This window comes from Halichoerus grypus, chromosome 4, assembly GCF_964656455.1.
Source record: "Halichoerus grypus chromosome 4, mHalGry1.hap1.1, whole genome shotgun sequence".
Lineage (NCBI taxonomy): Eukaryota > Metazoa > Chordata > Mammalia > Carnivora > Phocidae > Halichoerus > Halichoerus grypus.
In genome coordinates this window covers 27,428,186-27,453,405 of record NC_135715.1, presented here as the reverse complement: position 1 = coordinate 27,453,405, position 25,220 = coordinate 27,428,186, and the positions used below count along the sequence as shown (strand labels likewise).

At 40.4% G+C, this 25,220-nt stretch overlaps 1 protein-coding gene and 1 long non-coding RNA gene across 3 annotated transcripts in view; one reads left to right on the top strand and one right to left on the bottom strand.

Moving 5' to 3' along the window:
• Window positions 1–19,983: 19,983 nt before the first annotated feature.
• SPRY2 (sprouty RTK signaling antagonist 2) lies at window positions 19,984–25,132 on the bottom strand. Its single transcript, XM_036072377.2, has 2 exons — window positions 24,569–25,132; window positions 19,984–21,771 (listed from the first exon to the last, which is right to left on the bottom strand). The coding sequence occupies exon 2, from the start codon at window positions 21,718–21,720 to the stop codon at window positions 20,773–20,775; it is 948 nt and encodes a 315-aa protein (XP_035928270.1). The 5' UTR covers window positions 21,721–21,771; window positions 24,569–25,132; the 3' UTR covers window positions 19,984–20,772.
• The window catches only part of LOC118522978 (uncharacterized), a 176,408-nt gene continuing 174,954 nt past the window's right edge, over window positions 23,767–25,220 (top strand). For both annotated transcript variants that reach the window (XR_013446911.1, XR_013446912.1), the window contains exon 1: window positions 23,767–24,168. This is a non-coding gene — a long non-coding RNA (uncharacterized LOC118522978). The remainder of the gene's footprint in view (window positions 24,169–25,220) is intronic.

Below are 25,220 nucleotides of genomic sequence, written 5' to 3'. Positions count from 1 at the left end.
CTACTATCATCATCATCATCATTATTATTTTGGTTCCTTTCCTTTCCTCTCCTCTCATCTCCTCTCCTCTCCTCTCCTCTCCTCTCCTCTCCCTTCCTTTCCTTTCCTTTCCTTTCCTTTCCTTTCCTTTCCTTTCCTTTCCTTTCCTTTCCTTTCCTTTCCTTTCCTTTCTTTCCTTTCCTTTCCTTTCCTCTTCTCTCCTCTCCTTTCCTTTCCTTTTTCCTTTCCTTTCCTATCTTTTCCTTTCCTTTCCTTCCCCTTTATCCTTTCCTTTCCTATCTCCTTCCCTTTCCTTTCTCCTTCCTTTCCTTTCCTCTCCTTTCCTTTCCTTTCTCCTTTCCTTTTTCCTTTCCTTTCCTTTCCTATCTTTTCCTTTCCTTTCCTTCCCCTTTCTCCTTTCCTTTCCTTTCTCCTTCCTTCCCTTTCCTTTCTCCTTCCTTCCCTTTCTTCTTCCTTCCCTTTCCTTTCTCCTTCCCTTCCTTCCTCCTTCCCTTCCTTCCTCCTTCCTTCCCTCTCCTTCCTGTCCCTCTCCTTCCCTTCCCTTCCCTCCCCTCCCTTCTCTTTCTTTTCTTTCTTCTTTCTTTCTTTTCTTTCTTTCTTTCTTTCTTTCTTTCTTTCTTTCTTTCTTTCTTTCTTTCTTTCTTTCTTTCATTAGGGTATCCATTGTGCTATTATTTGAGTGAGTTGTCCTGATATCTTTTTGATTTCTGTGAACCACTACCATAAGGAGAGATGCTATGATCAGAATCAGAGCTCACGTACATGAGTTTCCACTGGGCATGGATCTTAGACACTGAGGGTTAGTGTCAACCAATTTGAACTTTAATATTCATGACATAGAGGTAGCAGAACAGTATTAAGACAAGACATAAATAATCAGAAAGGCAGTTTTTCCAAACTGTATTTTGAGATAAAGTCATATGCTCCTTAAAAAAAAAATGGTTTCTGGGGCATTTGAAAAATGAAGAATTAAATAAAATCAAACAGAGTCTTTTACTTCAGGAAGTCTCAAAACTATTAACATAGTAATTTGTTCTGCAAATATCCGAGAAAAGATGAGTATGCAGCATTGCTCAAATTTATACAGACACTTTTCCAGAAAAGTATATTGGAACAAAGTTTGGGAAATGTTGCAATAACAAATGAATGAATGAATGAATGAATGTCTAACACATTAACATTGTGCATACTATTTGCCAAACACTTTTTAAAGGGCACTCACACAAACACAAATACACACACATTTAATATAAAAATTATATGTATCAGGTACTATTATCATCCCCAATGTACAGATAAGATACCTGAGACACTTTCCCAAAGTCCCGTAGATAATAAAAGGCCTCCTCCAAATCATGCTGTCAATTTTTCTCTAACTCAGTGATAACCAAATATATTTGTTCATGAACCCACCGTAAACGTTTGGATTGCACTATGTCATAACTTATAAATATTCCAGGGGAATATTTTTTATATTAATGTATTGTGTCCATAATAAAATATAACAAAAGTCAAAATGAAAAAGGATATAATAAAAATAGGATGAGGCATGTTTTAAAATAATTATTGTATTATTGATAGTGCAAAAATAAATTTATTCTTACTACAAATAATAAAGCCACCGTCACTGAATATATATTTAATTTTAAAATTAATTAATGTTTTGTGATACAGCAATTTAAAAATTTAATTCTGAGTTAGGTTCAGTTAATATTGATAATTGGTTTGACAGTTGGACATGTTGGGAAAAAGACATGTCACAAAGTACTATTATATAAAATAAACACTTAAGGTGTGTTTCATTGCTAATACCAGTGAATCTAAGTCCATATTTCACACACTCTTTTTTTCCTCCCAATTTCCTTGCAGGCTGTCACTGTTTTTTCTGTGTATCTTGACCAATGAAAAATTTGGACTTGCTGTAAAAAAAAGCCGCTATGTCATTTCCTTACTGCTTACTTGTGCTTGCATTATTTGAATTAGATTTTTAAGCCTTTGCTTAGGTTTTGAGTGTTCAGTTATGTCAGTTTAAACTGGGTAATATAATGGGCAAGTGCACTTAACCTAGAGTACATGGCTGTCATATGTCAGTGCATGCTAAAAGCAAGTACCAGTGGTTCCACTCTCCCTCAGGATCCTGCTCCCCATGCATGGAGTGATGTCTGACACTTGGATGAGAGTTTTCAAGTCACTAGTGTGCATCCCCATATTAAATATTAAGAAAGATTAATTTTAGTATTTTTATTTTTTTTATTTTTTTATTTTTTTTTTAAAGATTTTATTTATTTATTTATTTGAGAGAGAGAGAATGAGAGAGAGCACATGAGAGGGGGGAGGGTCAGAGGGAGAAGCAGACTCCCTGCCGAGCAGGGAGCCCGATGCGGGACTCGATCCAGGGACTCCAGGATCATGACCTGAGCCGAAGGCAGTCGCTTAACCAACTGAGCCACCCAGGCGCCCCTAATTTTAGTATTTTTAAAGTAAAAAAACACACACACACACACACACCAGTGGTTCATTGTACACACCTGAGGAGCTCCCATCCCACTTTAGAGACTATTCTAGAGCTTTCAGGCTAAAAGAAGAAATCTGGCCAGAAATATTAGTTTCAATAAAAGCAAAAACAAAACAAAAACAAGAAACCACTTAAAACTGAAAGAAACAATTTTGTTACCTCTTGAAGATTGCCACTTTTAAGCAGTAGAGTATCATTTTATTCAAAAGAACTCTATTCTCTAAGCAACAGCTATTCATTTGAGCAAATGTCCTTTAACATGACAATCAGTCTGCCTTTATTTTTATTATTTATGGCATATATAAATCCAGTGTAATGCACTCTATAGGACATCCATTTATTCTGTGTTGAAAATTTAGTTTAGTGTGTTTTTGGATAACATGGAGGGTTGAGAGTACATGTTGGGGATGCTATGAGTGTTTAAAGAAATTGAAGGCAAATTGCTTCTTGGTGACTAGATAGGAAAACAATGCAAGAGTTTGGCTATTCCCGATTTCTACATTTCCGATTATTTCGGTAAAGGATTTTGGTAACCAAAATCCAGTCCTCCTACCTCACAGGAGGCAAAAATGAATTGAGTGACTAGTCTGTTGTTACACAGTTAGTGACAGAATCAGGATGACAATCCAGTTCTCCTCACTGTTGCTCCATTCACTCCACATTTTCTTTTCTTTTTCTTTTTTTTTTTTTTTAAAGATTTTCTTTATTTATTTGACAGAGAGAGACATAGCGAGAGAGGGAACACAAGCAGGGGGAGTGGGAGAGGGAGAAGCAGGCTTCCCGCGGAGCAGGGAGCCCGATATGGGGCTCAGTCCCAGAACCCTGGGAGCATGACCTGAGCCGAAGGCAGACACTTAAAGACTGAGCCACCCAGGTGCCCCCACTCCACATTTTCTGAATATACTACAAATGCCTTTTGTAGGGCGATAGCTTCACAACCAAGGTGTAAAGCACTTGCACAGAATACTTACTGCCAGTAATTTACTGCATTATACAGATGAACAAAGCCTTTCTTTGGGCAATGAAGCAATTAAAAAATAGTTCCGTTTTATAGGCACTTTTCCTTGATGTGGCTTTTGTTGTCCTGGAATTTTGTCTGTAAGACATCTCTGCTGAACTACTTCATGAAACTCCAAGTTTCCATGACATACAGCATCCTTATCATTGTCTTTCAATGAGCAATTTATACTCACAAGCTTTAAACTCCTATGGGTGATAAAAAGAGTGAGGGTGCAGGGAAGCAAATCTGGGATAATACAAGCCATAGAATGATCTCAGGATAGGACGCACTCTAGGACATGTTATGTAGTTACTCCCTTTGCTCCTGTTATTTTGGTAGACCGCATTCATGGCAGTGGAGGCAAAGCGTAGGGAGTGTGTAAGGAAACAGAGAAAGCTAGTGCAGTTACTGCAGCTTCATTTTCAGTTTGGCTATAGGATGAATTATGTCCACCTGGTGGTTCAGGACCCCATACTGCCCTTGCTTTGTATGTATGGCAAATCGCTCTGATTGTGCTAGATCCCCAGAACTCCTTTTCACAGTCCAAGATAAGGTCCTGACCCTTGGTGTAGGTGTATTGTCCCTAAGGGCATAAAATAGTGTAATTACAAAAGGGAAGGGCTCCCATCAATTGTATTTGGTAGAGACTATGCAGGACCTTAGGGTTGGTTGAACTTGGAGAATCTTTACCACGTGATTATGCCTCAGATAATGCCTACATCCTAGTGTCTCAAAAGCAGCATCCAGGAATACATCCAGAGTTGAGTGGGGATGCCTCCCTGACACATGAGCAACTCTTGGGAATGCTGGTCACCCTGGGAAAGAGACAAACAACGTGACTCCTCAAAAGGGGATTGACTATCATTGCATTCCTTCCTTGTGAGCCGGATGAGAAGGGCACTATTGTAGGAAGAGAATTATTCACACTATTCAGCCTGGGGGTCTTGCTTAACTACAAATCTAAAGCTGAAACATGAAAACTATGGTTAACAGGAGAGACATGGCTGGCACATCAGAGACTGATATGTTTGGGAGATATAAAGAGAATTGGAGATAAAAAGGAACTAACACTTACCTACCACCCACATAAGCTAGGTGCTATGCTTAGAAATGCACAAACCTTATCATAAGTTCTTATAAAACGTGAGAGGTTTTTTCCTCAATAAGGATGAAGAAACTCAGAGAGGTTAAGATACCCAAGGTTACATGGTTTTCTTCTGGTAGAGCAGGGATCAAATTAGGGTATTGCACACTCAAAAGCTCATGCTCTTTCTGGGACACTGTACCCATGAATAAGTAAAATAAATAAATAAATTGAACTATTTATTTTTGTAGCAAATTACTCCCTTAGTAAAATAAGCAAATAAACTAATAAATAAGATGATTCACAGGAGTCTTAGCTACAGGTGTGCTTGCTACCAGCAGCACGTGTATTCCCTGCAATGGATCCACCTACCTTGATGATGTTAACAAAATCTATGACAAAACTGTAGTATAATTTGTTCTGCTTCCATATGGGGCAACCAGAGTGGGGAATAACTGAGTGAAAGCGTGAGGGTGATAGAACTAGGCACTTGGTCCTCCTGGCTGTGATACTTGGTAGGATCATTACCTGACACTCAGAGCAGAGAGTAACACAGGGGTTTTTCCTGTGTCTTCCATGCTCAGAGAGATCCCCTAGCAAGCTAGTTCGAAAATTTGAAAGTGGTTTCGTCCTCGATGTCTAAGCTTTTCTTTTCAATGATCATGATTATACTCCATTAAAAAAGGGATATACTACAGTCTCTCCTGTATTAAATGCTCTCATGTTTTTAATATCTGCAGAACAAACACAGGTTAAAGCACCTAGGTAGGGCTATCCAGCTAGTGCTAACTCACTTAATTAGTGGAGAAAAGGACACAACAAATGTAAGTACACAGTTTTTATCTGTAAACTTTCATAGTTTATTATGATCACAAAACTCAGTCACCCATTTTTTAAGATTTTATTTATTTATTTTTGAGAGAGAGAGCACACCTGAGCAAGGGGAGGAGCAGAGGGAGAAAGACAAGCAGACTCCATGCTGAGCGTAGAGCCCAGTGCAGGGCTCGATCCCACAACCCTGAGATCATGACCTGAGCCAAACCGAGAGTCTGACACTCAATCCACTGAGCCAGCCCGGCACCTCACCCATTTGTTTTAACTCCATGTCTTATGCAATTAAACTTCCAATTGATAAGACTGACCATCAGGCAGACCAAATCAATTACTTAGTGACTCTACCACCATTTTCATCTACTTTTGTTTACGAATTACACTTAGTGGGCTACAAGATGCGTGAGCTCTGGGTACAGAAGGTGAGGTGAATTAGCTGGACGCCCACTCCTCCAAGCCCTATATAAGAACCACTGGGAATTCTTACTTTCTGCTACAATGGCTGAAGTCAGCCTTTTTATGTATCTAAGTGGGAGATAAGTTATTGTTAACTTAAAATAGGACGTGGTGATTTAGCATGGTTTTAATTGGATTTGGGCAATAAAAATACCCTTTGCTGCTGAAAAAGGAATACAAAATTTGAAAATGAAGGTTATACAACCTCTTTACAGAAAAAGAGCAGTCTTTTGAAAGGTTGTCCTCATTTTAGAAGCTGATTTTATAATCCTAATGAGGCATGGGAGATAAAATCTGCTCTTGAAATGTTTCAACTTTCTTCAGTGTTCTCTGTTTAATTAGAATTACTTCCTCTACGAACCTCTCCAGCCAGCATTCTAATAACCATTAGCAGAATTTATTTACTATTCAAATTGCTACTTAAAGTTTAGGCTTGGTGGCAAGGATTTCGTCAGGTAACTAAGGGAAGGTTTGCCCCTTTTAAGCCAGATCCTTGCCTCATCTCTGCCTTCAATGTATGCTCAAGGACTTTTCTTATAAAAAAATAAACTTGAAGTCCTAGGAAAGACGTTTTTTGGGCGGATGGGGGGTGACAAGACGAGCAGATAATTATATGTATCTAAATGTACCTGCAAGGGGCGCCTGGGTGGCTCAGATGGTTGGGCGTCTGCCTTCAGCTCGGGTCATGGGGTCCTGGGATCGAGCCCCGCATCGGGCTCCCTGCTCAGCGGGAGGCCTGCTTCTCCCTCTCCTACTCCCCCTGCTTGTGTTCCCTCTCTCGCTGTGTATCTCTCTGTCAAATGAATAAATAAAATCTTTAAAAAAAATAAATGTACCTGCAAATCTGTTGAACTTGGAAAAAGTTTAGATTCTTCTGTTCTTTTGAATAAGCACATTTGAAGATCTGAATCTTAGAGTTTAAAAATGTATGAGACTGATAATAAATAAAAACAATAAAAATGGATCTGCCACACTCAGTAGGTCAACATCTTTTCATTTCCTACAGGGAAGGAAAAAAAATAACTACAGTAGTAACCATCCTAGAATTTTGGAAGCCTCCAATTATAACTCCAGTACATTCCTTGGGCAAACTTTATTTAGCATTTCTACCAAATTCAAATAGAGTATGAAATTTAGTGTTTTCATTTTTAAATTCATAGCACTTTCTCCATTTTTAGATGAGTCTGATTAGAACAGTCACAATTGTATTCTGTAGCTATTAGGACTAAGAAAATCAATTAAAATAAAATGGTATGTTTCCAAATGATAACTAACCAGTGAATTGAGTGGCAAATTTTGAGTAAACTATTACATAAATTATTCTTAAATTCAAGGACCATGAGAAAATTCTTTTATATTTTTCAACAACCTTCTCAATTCTGGTTCATTAAAATGCAATACATAGAGAGGATAGAAAATATATTTTCATGGCTTTCTCTTTAGATATGTTTCCAAATCTATCACTAATCACTGAAAGAACAGTAGCAGTGGTGATGGCAATTACAATAAAAATAATATTAGACACCATGTAAGAATATAGTTTCTAATAGCCAAATTTTAAAAGATAATTTGTTACCTACATATGAAGACACCAGAACAAAAATATCATCAGTGCTGAATGCATTTTTTTTTTTTTTTTTAGAGAGAAAGAGAGAGTGAGGAGAGGGGCAGAGAGAGAGAGGAAGAGAGACTCCCAAGCAGGCTCCATGCTGAGCACCGAGCCCACCTCAGGGCTCGATCCCATGACCCTGAGATCATGATCTGAGCCGAAATCAAATCGAACGACAGAGCCACCCAGGTACCCCTAGAATGCATCTAAAAGATGTTTCTCTGAAAGCATTGATAGGAAGAAAGAACTATGATGTGATCAAAACATGAGACTTGGAATCAAAATTTGGGCTTAAAGATGTTTTCACTTGCTTACTGTATGATTTGGAACAATTCTCTTATCTGCAGAAACTCCAATTTCTTCTTATGTAGAATAGGACTCTGAATATCTGTTCTACAAGCATCTCGGGGTTAGCTGTGAGGATCAAAGATCAAAATGAGATACTGTATGTGAAAGCAACACGTCAACAGTAGGGTTCTATTCAATAAAATGTAATGATTGCCATGTTTTGCACAGATGTGGCCTTAATTTCCATATTAAGGTTTGGGTCTAGAACTCAAGGGAAAAAAAACAAAGGTAGGGTACATTGGTACATAAGGATATTTAACTTTAAATGGTTTTATTTGTATCCTACTTAACCCTGCAAAGGAAGTGACGTGGCTCCCTAACGACCAAAGCTTTCATTTATCAAATGCTTTGTTTATTGGCATGTGTTCATACTGCAAATGCTGCAAATCTAAGGCACATGCTAGATACGGGGATACAATATCCCTTGCCCTGTCCAACTTCAAGAAACTTAAAGAAGACAGTGGTGGTATAGCATAGTTTTAATAATGAAACAATTCACAGAAGGATAGTCTTAATCCTTCTTTATATGAGTAAATTGATGCTCAGGGATGTAAAGTAACTGCCCCACGACCATCCAGCCAGCAAGTGGAGGCACCAACGTGAGATGCCAACTATCAAGTTCCAAAGTCAGTGATTTTGACTGTCACATTTATATTGCATCAAAATAGTTTTTTTGGTGTTTCCTTGGAGACCCACTAAAGCTCTCATAGGTGGTTTAGACATTAAATTGTTCTTTTGTGGGGCACCTGAGTGGTTCAGTCGGGTAAGTGGCTGGCTCTTGCTTTTGACCCAGGTCATGATCTTGGGGTCCTGGGATTGAGCCCCCGCCTCGGGCTTCAAGCTCAGCGGGGAATCTGCTTGAGGATTCTCTTTCCCTCTCCCTCTGCCCCTCCCCCTGTGTGCTCTTTCTTTCTCTCTAAAATAAACAAATCTTTTAAAAAATTCTTCTTTTGTAAAGTTATTTATGTACATAGGGATATTTGAAATATCAGTTTTCAGAAGAGAAATATATTTTACATTCTTTAATATGGCTTTCTGCTTAATACAACAGGCTTAGGGTCCCATTTTTTAAAGCCCCACTTTTTTGTCATCAGGCAGTGAATATATGATGTATTGCTAAAGGCCTAAAGGCAAAGCCAATCAGACATAACTATCTTAATTAAGAACCAAGTGTTTTCCTAGATCCTTGTTGCTTGTGATGGTTAATTTTACATGTCATCTTGTCTGGGCCATGGCACCCAGATATTTGGTCAAACATTATTTGGGGTGTTTTAGGAGGTTGTTATTTGGATGAGATTAACATTCAAATCATCAGATTTTGAGTGAAGTAGTTTGCCCTCCATAATGTGGGTGAGCCTCATCTAATCAGTGAATGGTCTCAATAGGCTGACCTCCTCCAAAAAAAAAAGAAGGAATTCTAGTAGCAGATGCCTTTGACTTTGGACGGTACTATTGGCTCTTCCCTGGGTCTCCAGCCTGCTGACCCAGCTTGCAGATTTTGGACTTGCCAGCCTCCATATTCACTAGTGAGTTCCTTAAAATAAATCTTAATCTGTGTGTGTCTGTGTGTGTGGGTGTGTATATCCTATTGATTCTGTTTCTCTGGACAACGCTGACTAATACAGTGTCCACAGGGTGATGAGCAGACCTGGAGGATCTCTACAACTAGCATCACTGGGAGTTTGTTAGAATGTAGAATCTCCCATCCCTCCCTTGATCTGTTGTTTGGAATCTGCATTTTAACAGCATCTCCAGGTGATTAGTGTACACAGTTAAGTTAGAGAAGTCCTACCCAGGATGATCAGAAATTCAAAATGCTTTTTTTTTCTCTTTTTTCCTTTTCTTTTTATGTTTGTAAGTATATCTCTGTTAGACTTGGCGTGTGTCTTTAATGGCATTTGAGGGTACTGTCACTTCAGGCTAGTTAAATGCTCTGGAGCAGGGAAGGGGTTAATGAGGGAAATTGTTGCTGGTTCTAAAACCCTTTCCAATTCTGTAATCTAACTCACTGTCACTAGGAAAGCCTAGTCCATATTTCTTTTTGGGTTCATGAAATAGATGCAGAAGCTGCTCAGCTAAAGGGAAAAAAAAAATATTTTGAAGAGTCATGAGCACCTATGATAAGAAATGTATACATATAAAATCACAATAGATTCATCTCTATAATGGTTGGATTGTGTTAATGAAATCCCCTTCGGGGGGCTCCTGGCCTGCTCAGTCAGAAGAGCAGATGACTCTTGATCTCTGGTCATGGGTTTGAGCCCCACCTTGGGTGTAGAGATAACTAAAAAAAATAAACTTAAAAAAATTCATTTGAATGATATTTAGAGTGCACCTATTTTGTGCCAGGCATGTGATAAGCACAGGAGACAGAAAGGAGTTTTCATTTCTGTCTTTTTTTTTTTTTAAGTAGGCTGTGTGCCCAACATGGGGCTTCAACTTATGACCCTGAGGTTAAAAGTCCACATGCTCTACCCACTACTCCCCTCATTTCTGTCTTTAAAAACCTGACAATGAGTTCAGTAGAGGGGACGGTTGTGTAAATAAGGAAGAGCAGTAACAGTACAGCTGCCCCCACAAATAACCATGAAAGGAGGAAGTCCTAAGTTTTTCTTCAACTAAATTCTTACTCTTGTAATTTATTCCACCTAAAATAATCAGCTGAGTTTTCCAAAATGACTACTTATTCATACCTTTCCTTTCTTAGAAACCATCAGTATATCTTTACTCTCTACTGAATTCATTGATTCATTTCTCAACAAATACTTATTGAGCACTTCCTATGTACCAGGTGCTGGGCTCAGCCCTGGAAACCTAGCTGTAAACCAAATAAAAAAGGTCTAATGGAGAGAAATATTCAACAAATAATCATATAGATAATCATATAGCTACATTTGCATTATGTTCTGTGAAAAAAAAGACTGAATAATATGACAGCAAATTATAAGGGAATATTATCTAGATTAGGGGTTAGAAGGAGCTTCCCTGGGGGGTATCATTTTCAGTAAATCTTAAAGGAAGAGTAAGAGTTTCCCAGGTGAATGGATGTAGGATAAGGCTTAAGGACAGAGAAGTTTCCATGTAAAGGGAATACTATTTGTGAAAGGTCTGTGGAGGGAAGGAAAGAAACTGATGTCAGAAAAAAGAGAGAAGGTGAACCCTGGTGGGTAGTGCATAAAGGAACAGAGGGATAGGTATCAGAGTGGGAAGAACCAGATCGTTCAGGGTCTTGAAAGAACTGGAACTTTGTTCAAAGAGCAAAAGGAAGTCATCACATCTGTTTAAAGAGGGATCAAAATGTTTACAACACACTTTTGAAGGATCATTTTTACTGTCAATTGGAAAATGTTATGGAATGGCCAAAAATAGATTTTGGAAGACATGTTAGGATAAAATCCAGGTTCTTTAGTTTGACATTCAGATTCCTCAGAGTTGAGGCCAAATCTGTTTCCAGTCTTCATTATCACTTCTCCCTTACATGAATGTGCATTTCATCCAGACCCATCCATTCTCTCTCCCCTGAACAGGATTTGCTCAATTCTGATTTTTGGCTTTCCAGAACACCTCTTCACCACATATTTGTTTCAAGAGCCAGGCAAAATGTCATCTGTCCTCAGTACCCTGGTTGAACATTGCTCATTTCGGATCTCAAATTGCTACCAGATTGAAAATTTAAGAGACCATGAATTGTAACAGACACCAATATTTTTGAACCATGAAAAAAGTGAATGTACTACTGAAAAATTCATGACAATTCAGTTAGACTGAGAGATACATAAATTGGTCATATTAGCTTAGCATTGCTTTGAAATTTCTCTCATCTATTCATGTATTTGTGGTCTCTCCATTTCTAAGGTCCTATAAAGCACTTACTTGTTTTTTGCAAGAAAAGTTTGATCCACAATAATTTCTCCAATAACAAATATTTTTTTCCTTGCTATAAAATTTAAGCCCAATAACACGATACTTAATATCCTTGCTTTCTGGGTACATGATAACTTTTCATTTCCATGCTGTTTCATGAAGATATTTTAAACAACAAACTTAACATGTGTAGAATCAACAATGCATATTAACTCAGTTGGAGTGGACTAATATCAATAGCAATGATCAAGGTTAAGTACTGCAAGCGGTGAATGATAAGTATGTCATGACTGCTGCCTAGCCAATGACAACAGTAAAACATCATCCATTGTAAGATGCATCCTGGTTTCAGAGATGCATGAATGAGCATACAAATGTTCATCATGGAATTGAGCAGCTATATTATATCTAGACCATTCAATTGATACTTACATTTTACCATGTATTACTATTCATACCTTCTCTTTCTTAGACAGCTTCAGTATACCTTTATTTTCCATTGAGTTCATTCATTTAGTCATTCACTCATCAACAATCTTCATTGAGTATCTCTTATATGCCAGGGCTGGGCTCTCCCCAAATGGACAACTACCACTAGCCTCACCTCTTTTACCCCATTCCCCCCAAAACAACGCCTAAATTGGTAACATTGCCATAAATCCAATTATGAGGTTGTCGATGTAAAGATACAGTACTTGGGACTATGAATGAATTCCTAAAATTCTTCTTTCTGATAGCGCTCTCAAAGTAAATTAACATTGGATAAAACTAAAGCATATAAATCTGTTGACATAGCTATTTGTTTTAGTAGAAATACTGCAAAAGTCTATATGTGCACACAAACACATGGACACATATATACACACATATATGCATGCATACATTCTCTATGGAGAAGTTATAGTATGTATATTGAACATATAACTACATTACTAACTATATCTATTTAACAGTTCCCTGTTAACAAGGTATTTTATTTAAAAGGGTAGTATCTCATTTCACTGTCAGATCACTCATGAAGTATGTATTATCACCTACTATTTGCAGGGAAGAAACTGAGTCACAGAGAGTTAAGCAACTTGCTCAAGATACATGGCCAATGTCCCTCCTATTAAGCCATATGGAATTTACACTTCTAATATCTTAGAGGTGGCTAATATCTAACAATAATAGTTTCATACACTTTCATGTTCAGACTTCTAGCTTGATTATTAGAGTAATTTGTTATAAGAAAACTTCCATTGCTTTACAAAGGGACTTACCTGTGTCTTTTATCAGTAGAAGTTTATTTTATTTTATTTTATTTTTTTTTAAGATTTTATTTATTTATTTGAGAGAGAGAGAATGAGAGAGAGCACATGAGAGGGGTTAGGGTCAGAGGGAGAAGCAGATTCCCTGCCGAGCAGGGAGCCCGATGTGGGACTCGATCCCGGGACTCCAGGATCATGACCTGAGCCGAAGGCAGTAGCTTAACCAACTGAGCCACCCAGGCGCCCAGTAGAAGTTTATTTTAAACGTATACTTCAATTTGTCAACTACATAGGTAGGTGGGAAGAAAACAACATGGTAGTACCTGGTAACAATCAAAGATATGTCTAGAAAGAAGGGGCTTCTGAAAAGATCTTTAATCTTAACAACCCAACATCTCTTTTAAACTAGCGTATTAGTTAAAATGATTGATAATCTACCTTTTCTCCAGGAGCTTTCAAATAGCTTACGATAAAAGATAGTATTCATACCACAAATTAATTAAAACTGGAGTAGGATAACTAATGATTTCATTTATAGAATCATCCTAAAATAGGGTTTTCATTTGGTGTGTTTTTTTGGCGACAAAGGGATCTTGTGAATTTTATGGGACAGTTAACTAAGTTTGCTACTTGAAACAAATTTATGTCCATTAAGACATGCCAGAAACAATTACAACATCAATACATTCTAAAGATGTGCATCTCTTGAGTACATGTATATATACACATACATGTATATACATACATATTTATTAGAAGCTAATTTTTAGGACTAAAATCTCTTACAAAGAAACATTTATCTGAAATTTATCAATCCATTTGGCTTCATGTCAATTCTTTTTTCTTCTTTTACTTTTTAAAGAAGGAGTCCCTTCCTCTTTCACACCCGGCTGTCTATGGACTCCTTACCCAGCCCCTCAGTTTTAAGGAATCATTCAAGTTCCTTTGCAGACATTACTGCCTCTGGCAAAATTTCCTGATTCCCACATACCACACCCAAGAGAGAGTTAATCACTTCCTCCACATGTGTATTTTCAGTCTGTTATCACATGTATTAAACTCTATAGTAAATATTTGTTTAGTTGTCCTACAGACAAGTTCTAGAGGGCAGGAGATATTGTCTTATATCTCCACGATTTAACATTGTGCCTGAGGTTAAAAAAACAAATCAACTGAAATACAAAATAATAGTAAATACTTCTTTAGTACTTACTTGGCACCAATCTCAAGGGTTAATATTTTACACATATCTCTTCAACCTTCGCAACAACCTTTGGGTCAAGAGTTACTATCTCTCAGAGAAGACATTAGGCTTAGGGAAGTTCAGTAACTTGCCTGTAGCGCACAGCTAATAAGTAACAGAGGAGGGCATTTGCATCGGGGCTTATCTCCGAAGCTCAGGAACTTCAAGCATTACAGAAAAGTAGTATATTGGGCATATAGAGATATTTACAAATGCAGGGCATTTTTCCATTAGAAGAATTTCAGAGGCTTACCACTCAGAATGGAAATTCCAAAGTTTTGGTCCCAGCAATCTCCCCATGTCCTTGGACCTCACCTTCCCTCCCACAGCTGACAGCTTTCCTTGCCATGGGTCAGAGGATATATTACATTCTTCCACTAGTCCCCCAGCTTCCGCTAGAGCTGGATTTCTCAAACTCAGCATTATTGGCATTTGGGGCTAAATAATTCTTTGTGATGGGGGCCTGTCATGGGCATTGTTAATTGTGTAGCAGCATCCCCGGGCCGCTACCTGCAGGACGCCAATAGATCCTCCCTCCCACCCCCAGTAGTGAAAACCAAAAATGTCTCTAGACCTTGCCAAATGCCCCTTGAGGGACTGAACTGCCCAGGACAGCAAGTCAGTAATGCTACCAGTCATGTGCTATGACTTAGAATCTTAAGTCCTACATTATTAGCATCCAAAGGGCTTATAAGCATCATTCTTAATTCACTAGTTCACAGTCACAGACCTAGTGAATGCTTTTCTCCCCCACTTACTGTAACATCCTTTACACTAAAGATACACAATAGACATTAACTCAGAAACAAGTAATTGCACGCTGGGCCTATAGTTTTGATTGTTCAGGTGGCAGGGCAGAGGCCCAGAAGACACACTGTTGGGTTCTTGTGACTTTTCACAGATGACTACAATCAGACCAATAGCCTGTAAAAGAATCCATTTCCAAAGTTTAAGCTTAAAGGTATAGTGTTGATGAATGTTTGGAACTAAATCAATGAGGCCATATCCTAATTGTATAGCTCAGAATCCAGGTGACATCTAGACCTGAATGCAGATGTTGGCTGTGTGGTCCCTCCTGCCCCTGGACAGTTCCTCACTAGCAGAGTGACAGGTCAGAGACAGACATCCCTTGGGATATCCTAACCATTAGCTTGCCAACATAGCGGGTCCTAGACGTGTCTCAAGGCTCTGTATGTGTCACTGCTTGATGTGTGCTAGGCCTCGTGGTCACTAGGCTTCAGAGTGTTCACAGTGACCAATAGATATGCATCCTTAAATGCTGTTCTGAACTTATAAAGATGACTTTCCAACACGAGTCTCAGGACCAGTTTTCTGGTATGAGCAGCTAGATATTAGGGCTACTTTGTGCCTACTTTTGAGCAGGAAAACCAGATTTGGGCTACAGAGTGCCTTGAGCCTATGAAGAACTTGGGAGTAATGAGAGTTCACGCAAATGTGGTATTTATCAGAGCCCTGCTTGACTGTAAGTCCTATTGATGCAAGTCAATAAACCAGATGTTATTTGGAGCAGAAAGCCACTTCAAAATATGTAAGTTGTATTAACTTGAGTGCTAGAGATGGTCATCTAGGCTTTGAGAGTCATGTGAACCTGAGCAGCCAGGTCTCAGAGATTGTGTTTTAGCAAAGGCAGAATTGCTCCAAAGCTCAACCACTTCCCTTCACACTATTTTTTTTTTTTTTTCTCTGCTTGATTATCCCCAATTTGTTCTTCAGAAGTACTTATCCTTCTCTAGGTACCAAAGCAAGCTAAAAATATAGGTTAATGACAAGAGGTAAATTTCAGCAAACACTGGAAGAAAAGTCGTTTCAACCTATTTCTTAGTTGTATATCTTAAAAATGTATTTTTCATTTTTTTTTTTTTTAGGGAAGGGTTTTAGTGAATCATGAATCTTAAAATTAAGAATAAACATAGCAAGATATAGCTGTTTAAATATTAATCAAATATCGCTACGTTTCACTTAGGATTTGGTATATAAGCTTGGTGAACATAGTTTTGTAAAATGAGTAACACCAATTCTGTTGCATCTCTCTTAGCAAAACTCTGGCATTTCAGTAGCTGTAACCATTGCAAAGATCTGGAGACCAAACCCACTAATGAGAACCCATCAGTGCTTTTCCAATTTCTCTACTCTCATAGTGCCTTGCTCTTGCCTTGGCTACGAAAGTCCTGTCTCACATTAAAGTCGCTAACACTTTCCTTTTGTATCACATCAACTAGTCCTGTGATTTGTGAAGAGTAGACATTCAAATGAATTGAAATGCCAAATTATTTTGGTGCCCAAATTCCATTCCAAGTGGGTCCTTGTATTAAGCCAAATTATTCTTCTCTGTGCATTAGAATTGTTTTGAGAAATAAACTCCTTTAAGGTATGCTGAAGTCTTACTTGCCTCCTCTAGCCAAACCAGAGGCCTAGGTGACAGGCTTCATTCTAATTTCCTTTAGCAGCTTATTTAAAAAAAAAAAAAAGAAGAAGAAGTTAGTTGCCAAATAAGCCTGACTCTTAAAAATTCTTCAGGTAAATCAAAATGCAGTTTTAGATAAAAATGTGAAACATTTGCTAGCCACAGGTAAATTTCAATGCTAATCTTTTCTTATTTGCTGTATTTCTATCTTCTTTATTCTTTTTTGACTCTGAGTATTTCAAGTTTAGTTTTGCCTAGAGGTGCATTACCCTTAGTGGTATTCATATTTTGTCTCTCATTATTCACATGGTTGTCTCATGATGTATGGAGGGTGGTGGTGTGGCACCCAAATAAAATCAGAAGTGTAGGATGAATATAGTCTGCCAGCTTTATCCTCCCATGAATGACCAAACCAATGATTAAATATTCCAGACGTATAACTTCGCTCTGATCAGTTAGGCTTTGGTTTTAAAATTCTGCTCTGGTCTTCAATGGATGGAGACCCACCCTTGGTATGTCACAGAGAAATAAGGCAACTGTCTTAATTAAAATAGAAATTAGCATAACTTTTGCCATAATGAGTATCAAAAACCAATGTTGATACAATATTGATGTAACAATTTAATGCCCTATTTTTATTTTTCTTTACTAAAATAGCAGGAAATACACTGCACAAGATGACAAACTGTTTTTGATCTACAGCTTAACCAGTTTTCAAAGTTGGGACTTTTGCACGTATTATCTGGTCCTTGTGCACATTTAAGAGAGGGAGGCAAATGGCCAATTGTGGATATAAATGCAAGTGAAACTCTAGACCCATTAAACCTTTGAAAAGTGTGACCTATGTGCTCGAGTTAATAAATTACATTAAACCCATCAACTGCCCATCGTTACCTCACAACACTGTGCAAAGATCAAATTCTTTTATCTGGCATCATCAATGTCTTAACTTATACATCCTGGAGACAAGTGATATTTGAGACAAAAGTGTGTTGGAGAAAGAAGCTATGCCAAAAGTTTGGTTGGGAGTACCTGCACTTGGTTTTGATTTCTTTCACTGACAATTCCCAGAGCATGCTCCAACATGGTAGAAATCTGACAGGGCCTTAAAAAAAATCTCCTCTTCAATACACATAAGTGAATGTTTTAACTAACAACGATCATGTTGTCATTCTTAAATGAATCTCAATATAGAGAATGTACAGGTTTCTTAAAAAAAAAAGGGGGGGGGAGGGAAGAAACCAGAAAACATAGCTAAGATCTCCCTAAATGCATAGCAATCAATTGACATGTTTGCTCTATCATTCTACTTTTAACTTATCATGATATCAAAATAATGGTCATTGGATTATAAACTCATGGTATTGATGTATGAATCTCCATGAACTTTACAGAGATTAAAAACCTGAACTGGTTATTCCTCCATCTCAATGAGATGACCTGCAACATTTAAAAACTCTTTCACACACTCAAGTTATGGGTACCAGCTGTTTTCAGTCTGTTTAGATATAAACACTTAATTTTCCATATTCTGAAAATGAATTTTATACAGTATATATAAATACTGAACATTTAGTAGTTTCATTGGAAGCTTCTTGAGGAATCCAATATTCCTATTTATCTTTAAGTAATTTTCATCAGGACTTAATATATACTTACACAAATCTTCTAACTTCAGTGGCTTATTACTACGTTCTACATTCAAACTAGGGAATTATGCTTTACATCTAGCCCATTAAAAAAAAAGTGCTAAATTAGGAATCAATTCCTAAGTCAGTAGTTCTCAAACTACGCATGACTAGTGGAGTGATTTTTTAAAAATACAAATTCCTAGGCCACACCATACAACTCTGAATAACCACGGGGAAGGGCTCTTAATCTACTTCTTCAATAAACACCCGATTGCATTCGATGCAATGTGTCTATAGAACACTTGGAAAGCTGCTTGTATGTTGAAAAAAACGACTTGCAATTTCTATACTAAAGCAGTCCAATCAGTGCATAGGGCAGTTGTTGAGGAATCAAGCTAATTAGTCAAAATGTTTGTGCTTTACAAATCCTGACAACGGTACAATGAATAAGAAACCCTGCCTTGTTTTCCAACATTAATTTCTCGTAGATCATCAGGGTTAAATCTAAGAGTATTAGAATTGCAATGCTCAGTATCCCAAAGTTGAAACTAGAGTAAATAATGTCTAACTTAATTTAACCTTGTGTTTTTTGGAGAAAGTTTAGAGGACTCCGAAGGTCCTTAGAGCAATGCCTTGGTTTAAGAGGCTGTATATTTCCTTGAAAGCTAATTTTGAAAAACAAAACAGAAGATGATCTGTACTAGGATAAGACCTCTTAAGAGAAGGAGCCTCAGAACAGGAAACAAGATTAAACAATGATAGGTAAATCATTTTCTAGACTTCCGGTGATTCTTGGCAGCAAGAGGTTGTGCTTCAGAAGAAAAAAATCATCATCCACAAACTAATTAATGAAGTGACTTATTACAAGTAAGAAAACCTAGTTATTTGTCGAGCTGGGCTGTAGCAGCTTAGTGTGTATTTGCTCCCAAAAGACAAATGCAAACACACTGGCTTTTTGCGGTATTGCGTCTTTTTCCCAAAGTGGAATTTAACAATTTTCTGGGTAATTTGATTAAATAAGACCAGGCCTCTCAATTGGCTTCCTTGGGCTTCAATTATTAGGCCAATATAGGATGAGATTTTATGATATCCAACACCTGAATCAAACCAAGTTATAATTTTCCTGTCTTTTCTAACATAACAAACTTCCGGTATCACGGTGATAAATTAAGTCTAAAACCATATAGGCTGGAAAACACATAGCCATAATCAGCTGTCAAGAAAACATTTTTGCCTCAGTTACAAGCATTGATCTGTGTATCCTGCATACCTGACAGAGGACATTCAATAAATGTTGAACTAAACTCGTTTTTCTGGTCTTGAATTAGCCTCATGGCTGGCTATTCTTAATACTTAATTCCGTATGTAAAGAAAAAAACCTAATTGTTAATCTTTTAGGGAAGTCTCCAGAATGAATTAGTTTAAGACTTTTTTTTTTTAAACATGCAAAACAAAGGAAAGCCAGCAGATCTGTAAAAGGGAAGAACAGGAACAATGATCTCAGGATTAATACAGCCGAGGCAAATGCTCAGGTATTTCCCTCCCGATTACTAGAATTAGTTCTGGAGGAAAAAAAAAAAAGATATCACTGAATCTCCCCTTTAAAGAACCTTGTAGATAAGTGAAACTATTTCATTGAAACGCTAGTCTTCACATAAAATGTGGGTTTTTTCACTTCAAAAAAAACCAAAAACAAAGAAAAGGTAAAATAAGACAAGACAGTTCCGTTTAATTTCAAACGTTAATATATTTTCTATTTTATATTGAACATATGCATCTGTAACCCCTCATTTGCAGCAACTAGCACATCCTCATAAAAGGGGCAAAATCTGTAAGATGCCTCTTAAAATAAATATTCTTTTTTATAAAATAATAAAACTTCAAATAAATATTCTTTACACTAAACAATATGTTGAAAAATTAGAAAATAAAGGTTGAATTTTACTGTAACTGTACAATATACATGAAGTCCAAAGGGAAATCAGAGTCTTACAATAAAGGCTTTCTGTAAGGCAAAATACAATCTAAAAACATACTGATTGGTTCACATTCTTCCGAATGTACAACATATTAGTATAATATTTTGTGACTGTGCCACATGGTATGGCACAACTTGTTTTTCACAGTTGCAAATATTATTGTATATACAAAAATATAGCACATTATCTCTGGAGAAAACAATGGAAAAAAAGTCATTTGCTAATTTACAAATTTTGCAAGTAACTATTCACAAACAAAAACTGTGCCTAGGAGTGTCTGTTGCTTTAGCTTATGCAACACATGGGTCCCCAAGTTCTGTATCCCATACTTTGAGCTCCATTAGCTGAGTTCTAACAAGCATATCAGTTAAAATGGCACACGGACAAAAAGCATTTCACTGCAAACAGCAAAGGATATCCCAACCCTCTATTATTAACAGTGCCAAGATTCTAACTGTTTAGTTGGTTGCATATGTGTTTAAAAAAAAAAAAAAAAAGGAACAATCCTTATTACTGTCCTATTCCTGATTAATGGTGCTATGTTGGTTTTTCAAAGTTCCTGGGTGGGACAGTGGGAACTTTGCAGCAAACTGTGTTTGAGTTTTTACAGCGGCATCCAGGCCTGTTAACCCGGTCATAACACCCCTGGCACAATTTAAGGCAACCCTTGGCTGGAAGGTAACACCATAAACAAGGCAAAAAGAGAGACATGACGCCCATGGCAGACCAACGTGTACAACAGTGAGACTGGCTGCAAGAACACGGGTTGTCAGCACAGTTGTCCTCATCATCATTAGAACAGTGATAGAAGAGACCTTTCACACAGCACACACAAGTCCCATAGTCAATCACGTTTTGGGCTGAGCAAAGGCACTGCTTGTCACAGATCCAGTCTGATGGCAGAGGCCTAGGGTAGGTGCACTCCTTACACTTGCACTTGCCACAGTCCTCACACCTGTAGGCATGCAGGCCCAAATCTTCCTTGCTCAGGGGCTTAAGCTCACCTGGCTTGAGCTCCGATTTGGGCTGCACACGGATTATCCCATCAGCAACAGGCCCCGAGGAGAAAGATGGTCCTAACAGTCTCTGTTCAGAGGAACTGCTGCTGGTACTTGTCCTTGTACTGCTCCGAGACCCCGAGCTGACTGTGCTGATGGACCTGGACAGAGGGGCTCGTGCAGAAGAATGCACCTGTGGGTGCTGGAGCCTGGGAGGCTGGCGGTGCTCGGGCAGACCGTGGAGCCTCTCATGTTTGTGCTGAGCGGAGGGGCGAGGAGCCGGCTTGAGCCCAGGTCTCGGGACCACAGTAGGCCCCTCCGTGTACTCATTGGTGTTTCGGATGGCTCTGATCTGATCCAGAGACAACACGTGTACCTGCTGGGTGAGGGCTTCTCTGGGGTCGGGCTCCCCACGCTGCCTGCCAATGTCACGGGGTGCTTGCAGCAAGGACGGCGACCCGCTGCCACTCTGAGCTCTGGCCTCCATCAGGTCTGGGAAGTGTGGTCACTCCAGCGGGCTTAGAACACATCTGAATTCCTGCAGAAACCAAGAGGAAAGAGCTGGTTTACACTCCAGGACACTTCCCACTCTCCGCCCACCTGAATTAACTCTTTGATTTCCACTCCCCCAGAGGAACAGGATTTGAGATGCAGTGGCCATGGAGGGTTTTAGAATAGCCATACGATCGATGCCATACCAAAAAGTAAAAATTAGGACCAGGTATTGACCATTCTTTAATCTTGCGATGTATAGTAACACAAAGCTAATCTTTGTTTCAATCATAAAATTGCAAGGTTCAGGTTCAAGGTAAAGATTGAAAGAAAATAACGTTAGAACCCAACACTGCTGCCAAAGGATTCAAAATCGAGATAGGTTTAACTTTGTCGTAGTCATGTTTGCCTTAAACATCAATAAATGCAGCCCAGAAATTCTTGGTTCTTACTTTGTCTGCTTTTACATCAAATACCTTTAACTATATTTTAGCCAGTATCCTGCAACTTTTTAGAATACCGTAGAATGAATGTGACTTGCGAAAAAGCAAATATTCGCCCCCCCAAGGATGTTATAAATTTCACAACAGTCATGCATTATTAACTCTACAGTAGCAAAAGTTATAAATTAAAAACAAATCCATTCAAATCCTATTAGGTGCCAGGAACACAAGAACAACCAGCAACAAGACAGGAACTTATTTTCAACTTCTCAACAACTTGTGGCTCAAATATTTTACAGCTTGATAGCCTGAGAAAGCATCTTTAATTCTGTACCCAAAAGACTGTTCTGTTTTAGAAATAAATTATGTCAAAAATATTAACTGCTTTGCCTGTTTCCAAAAACTTAATAGTTCAGAACCTAAACTGACTGGGGATAACAGGAAGTGTTTCAGAAATTCCTGTCACGTCTCAAATCTATCATTCTGACATGTAATCGCTTAAACTGCAAACCCTCTATAAATTTCAAAACTATCACCCCCTTTGCCAAGTCTACAATGAACAAAAACGGGAAAAAGTGGACCTTTATCCAGTCTCCGATTTTTATAAAAGAGACACAGGCAGGTGACACACGCCTCCCAATTCGGAACAAGGCAGAGCTGGAAACCGGATCTCACTTCCCACAGAAAAGGCGGACAAGACGACGTTGATCTTTGCTTTCACTCCGTTTATCGGCTCTATCAGCGTCCCAACACCGTCCCCAGCAGGTGGGACACAGTCAGAGCCCCGGGGGACTTTCCTCCGGGGAGACTGACACAGCCCAGGGGCCAAGCTGCCCTCCCCCTGCACACAATCCCAAGACTGCCTAGAAGGCGAGGGGCGGGGGTGCGGGCTCCTCCGAAGGGGACGTGCCTTGAAACGCTCACACTTCCCCCTCCCTACCTCCCGAGTAAAATATACCCCACCCCAGAGAACTGCCTCCCAGCTCCAAGAGGGAGCCACTCCACCCCCAGGCAGGTCACGCAGCCCACCGCGGGGCGTTCTGGCAAAGGCCCTCGAACGTCGGGCACAGGTTTCAAGCCCCTGACGCCGAAAGCCATGCCTTAGACACCATGCCGGGGCAGAGGTCTAACCCACGCACACTGGTCGACTCCACCATGCACTGACCGAAGGGGCATTGCCTGCAATCTGCACACCCCATCTCCTTTTGGATGGAGAGAAAAAGTGAAAGGAAAATTGCTTAGAAAGGGCAATTCCCAGGGCCCCACTGCACAAGCCAGGCGTGCAGAACGCAGATCCCTAGGCTGGAAACTTTCCGCGAAGATTTGCTTGCAGTGGAAAGTAGCATCTTTGCGGGGAGGGGGAGAATTTTTTTTTTTTTAAACAAAAATGATTACTGCCCATTCCTAGCCTCCTTTGCAGCTACCGCCGCCCACCCCCCACGCTCCCCTATTCCCCACCCGGAAAATGCTTAGAAACCCCCATTAAGAACACCGTGTGATCAGACTAAGGATTAAGGGGAAAGGACTTCAGCACGAGGGTGGGGCAAACACAGAAACCGCTTTGTAAAAACGCACAAGATTCCGAATTCAAGGCAGCAGCAACAAACAAGTAGATCAGCCCATCAAAGGAAATTAACAACAAAAAAACTAGCCTCTTTTGCCACCTATTTTCAGGTAATGGAAAACGATCGCGACCGCTTGATGACTTTCTTCCTGTGCTAGGTCAGCCCAATCTTCCAAAAATAAAAAAAGCGTGACCCAAGCCGACCACAGAGAACGGAAAAAAGAGAGAGCTGCACTTCCGAACCGCAGACGCGGCGCCCGGTGGGGCGACGCTTCCACCCGCACCGGCTCGCCTCTGTACCCGGCACCCTGCCCATTTTTCAGCCGCGGGGTCTCGCTGCCCCCGTGAGGCGAGCGACCCGCGCGCCCTCGGTCCCGCTGGCGCCCCTGCCTCGGGACAGTCTCACCCAGGACTTGCCTTCCCCGGAGAAGAACAGGTTAGAAATGCGGGCGCCTACAACGGGGACCTGGAAAACACAAAAGTGTTCCCCCTCCCTCTCCTGCTCTCAGCGCCGAATTCGCGGCCAATGCAGGGCCAGCAGCCGACTCGCGACGAGCAGTCCGCCACCCCAACCCCCCAGAGCGCGGGCGCGTGGGGTCCTAGGGCTGGGGACACCGTACCCGGCGCGCACTGCAGCCCCCGCCGAGGCAGGCCGAGCCCGGGGCAAGGCAGCTCCACGGGCAGTTCCCTGGATCCCCGCGGGGAACCTGCGGGGTTAGAGAAAGGGAGGCCTGAGGAAGAGACAGACCCCACTCCTGGTCCGGCTGCACCTACTCCATGTTGCCCACAACGCGCCGGCCAAGGCGCCAGGAGGGGAAGAGCCAAACGTGCCTCACCGTGATCGCGGCTTTGCAACAACCCCTCTCCGTTGGATTCTCGTCTTCCTGCGATGTGCAAATAAAATCCAGCCCCGATGCAAACTTTTCGTCCCTTCTTTCCAAACTCTGCTTCAGTCCAAGTTCCGAGCAATCGGCGGGAGGAAAAAGGAGAGGAAAATCCGGAGCCAAGTCCCCAGCCGATTAACACTCCGGGGTTCGGGGCTGGGGGCGACCCCCCTTCTAGAAACGCACGCGGAGTATTTCCTTTTTCTCAATGAACTGGAGGCCGAAGCGCCAACGGCTAGTGTCTTTTCCTGGCAGATGAGCGAAGGAGAAAAAGAAAACCGCCTCAGAGAGAATGTAAAGCCAGATGGCCAAGTCCTGCGGCCGCGTCGCAGCTGAGGCGGCGCGGGGGCGCGGGCCGGGCCGGGCGGGCGCGGGGGCCTGGGCGCTGCGCGCTCCGCCGGCCCCTCTCCTCCGCTCGCGCTGCGCCGCGCGGCTCTCAACGGTGCAGACTGGGCGTTGTGGAGGCGCGGCGGCGAGGCCGAGGCGGGGGCGGTGGGTGCGGAGGAGGAGGTGAGGGAGGAGGAGGAGGAGGGTCTGGGGCCCGGCCGGGGGGGGGGGGGCTCGCCGTTGGCCTGCGCCCTCGCCTTTCCGGAGGCAGGGAGCT

Excerpts from the sequence above, each read along its gene's own strand:
- SPRY2 (XM_036072377.2), bottom strand. The coding sequence starts at position 21,720 with ATGGAGGCCAGAGCTCAGAGTGGCAGCGGGTCGCCGTCCTTGCTGCAA.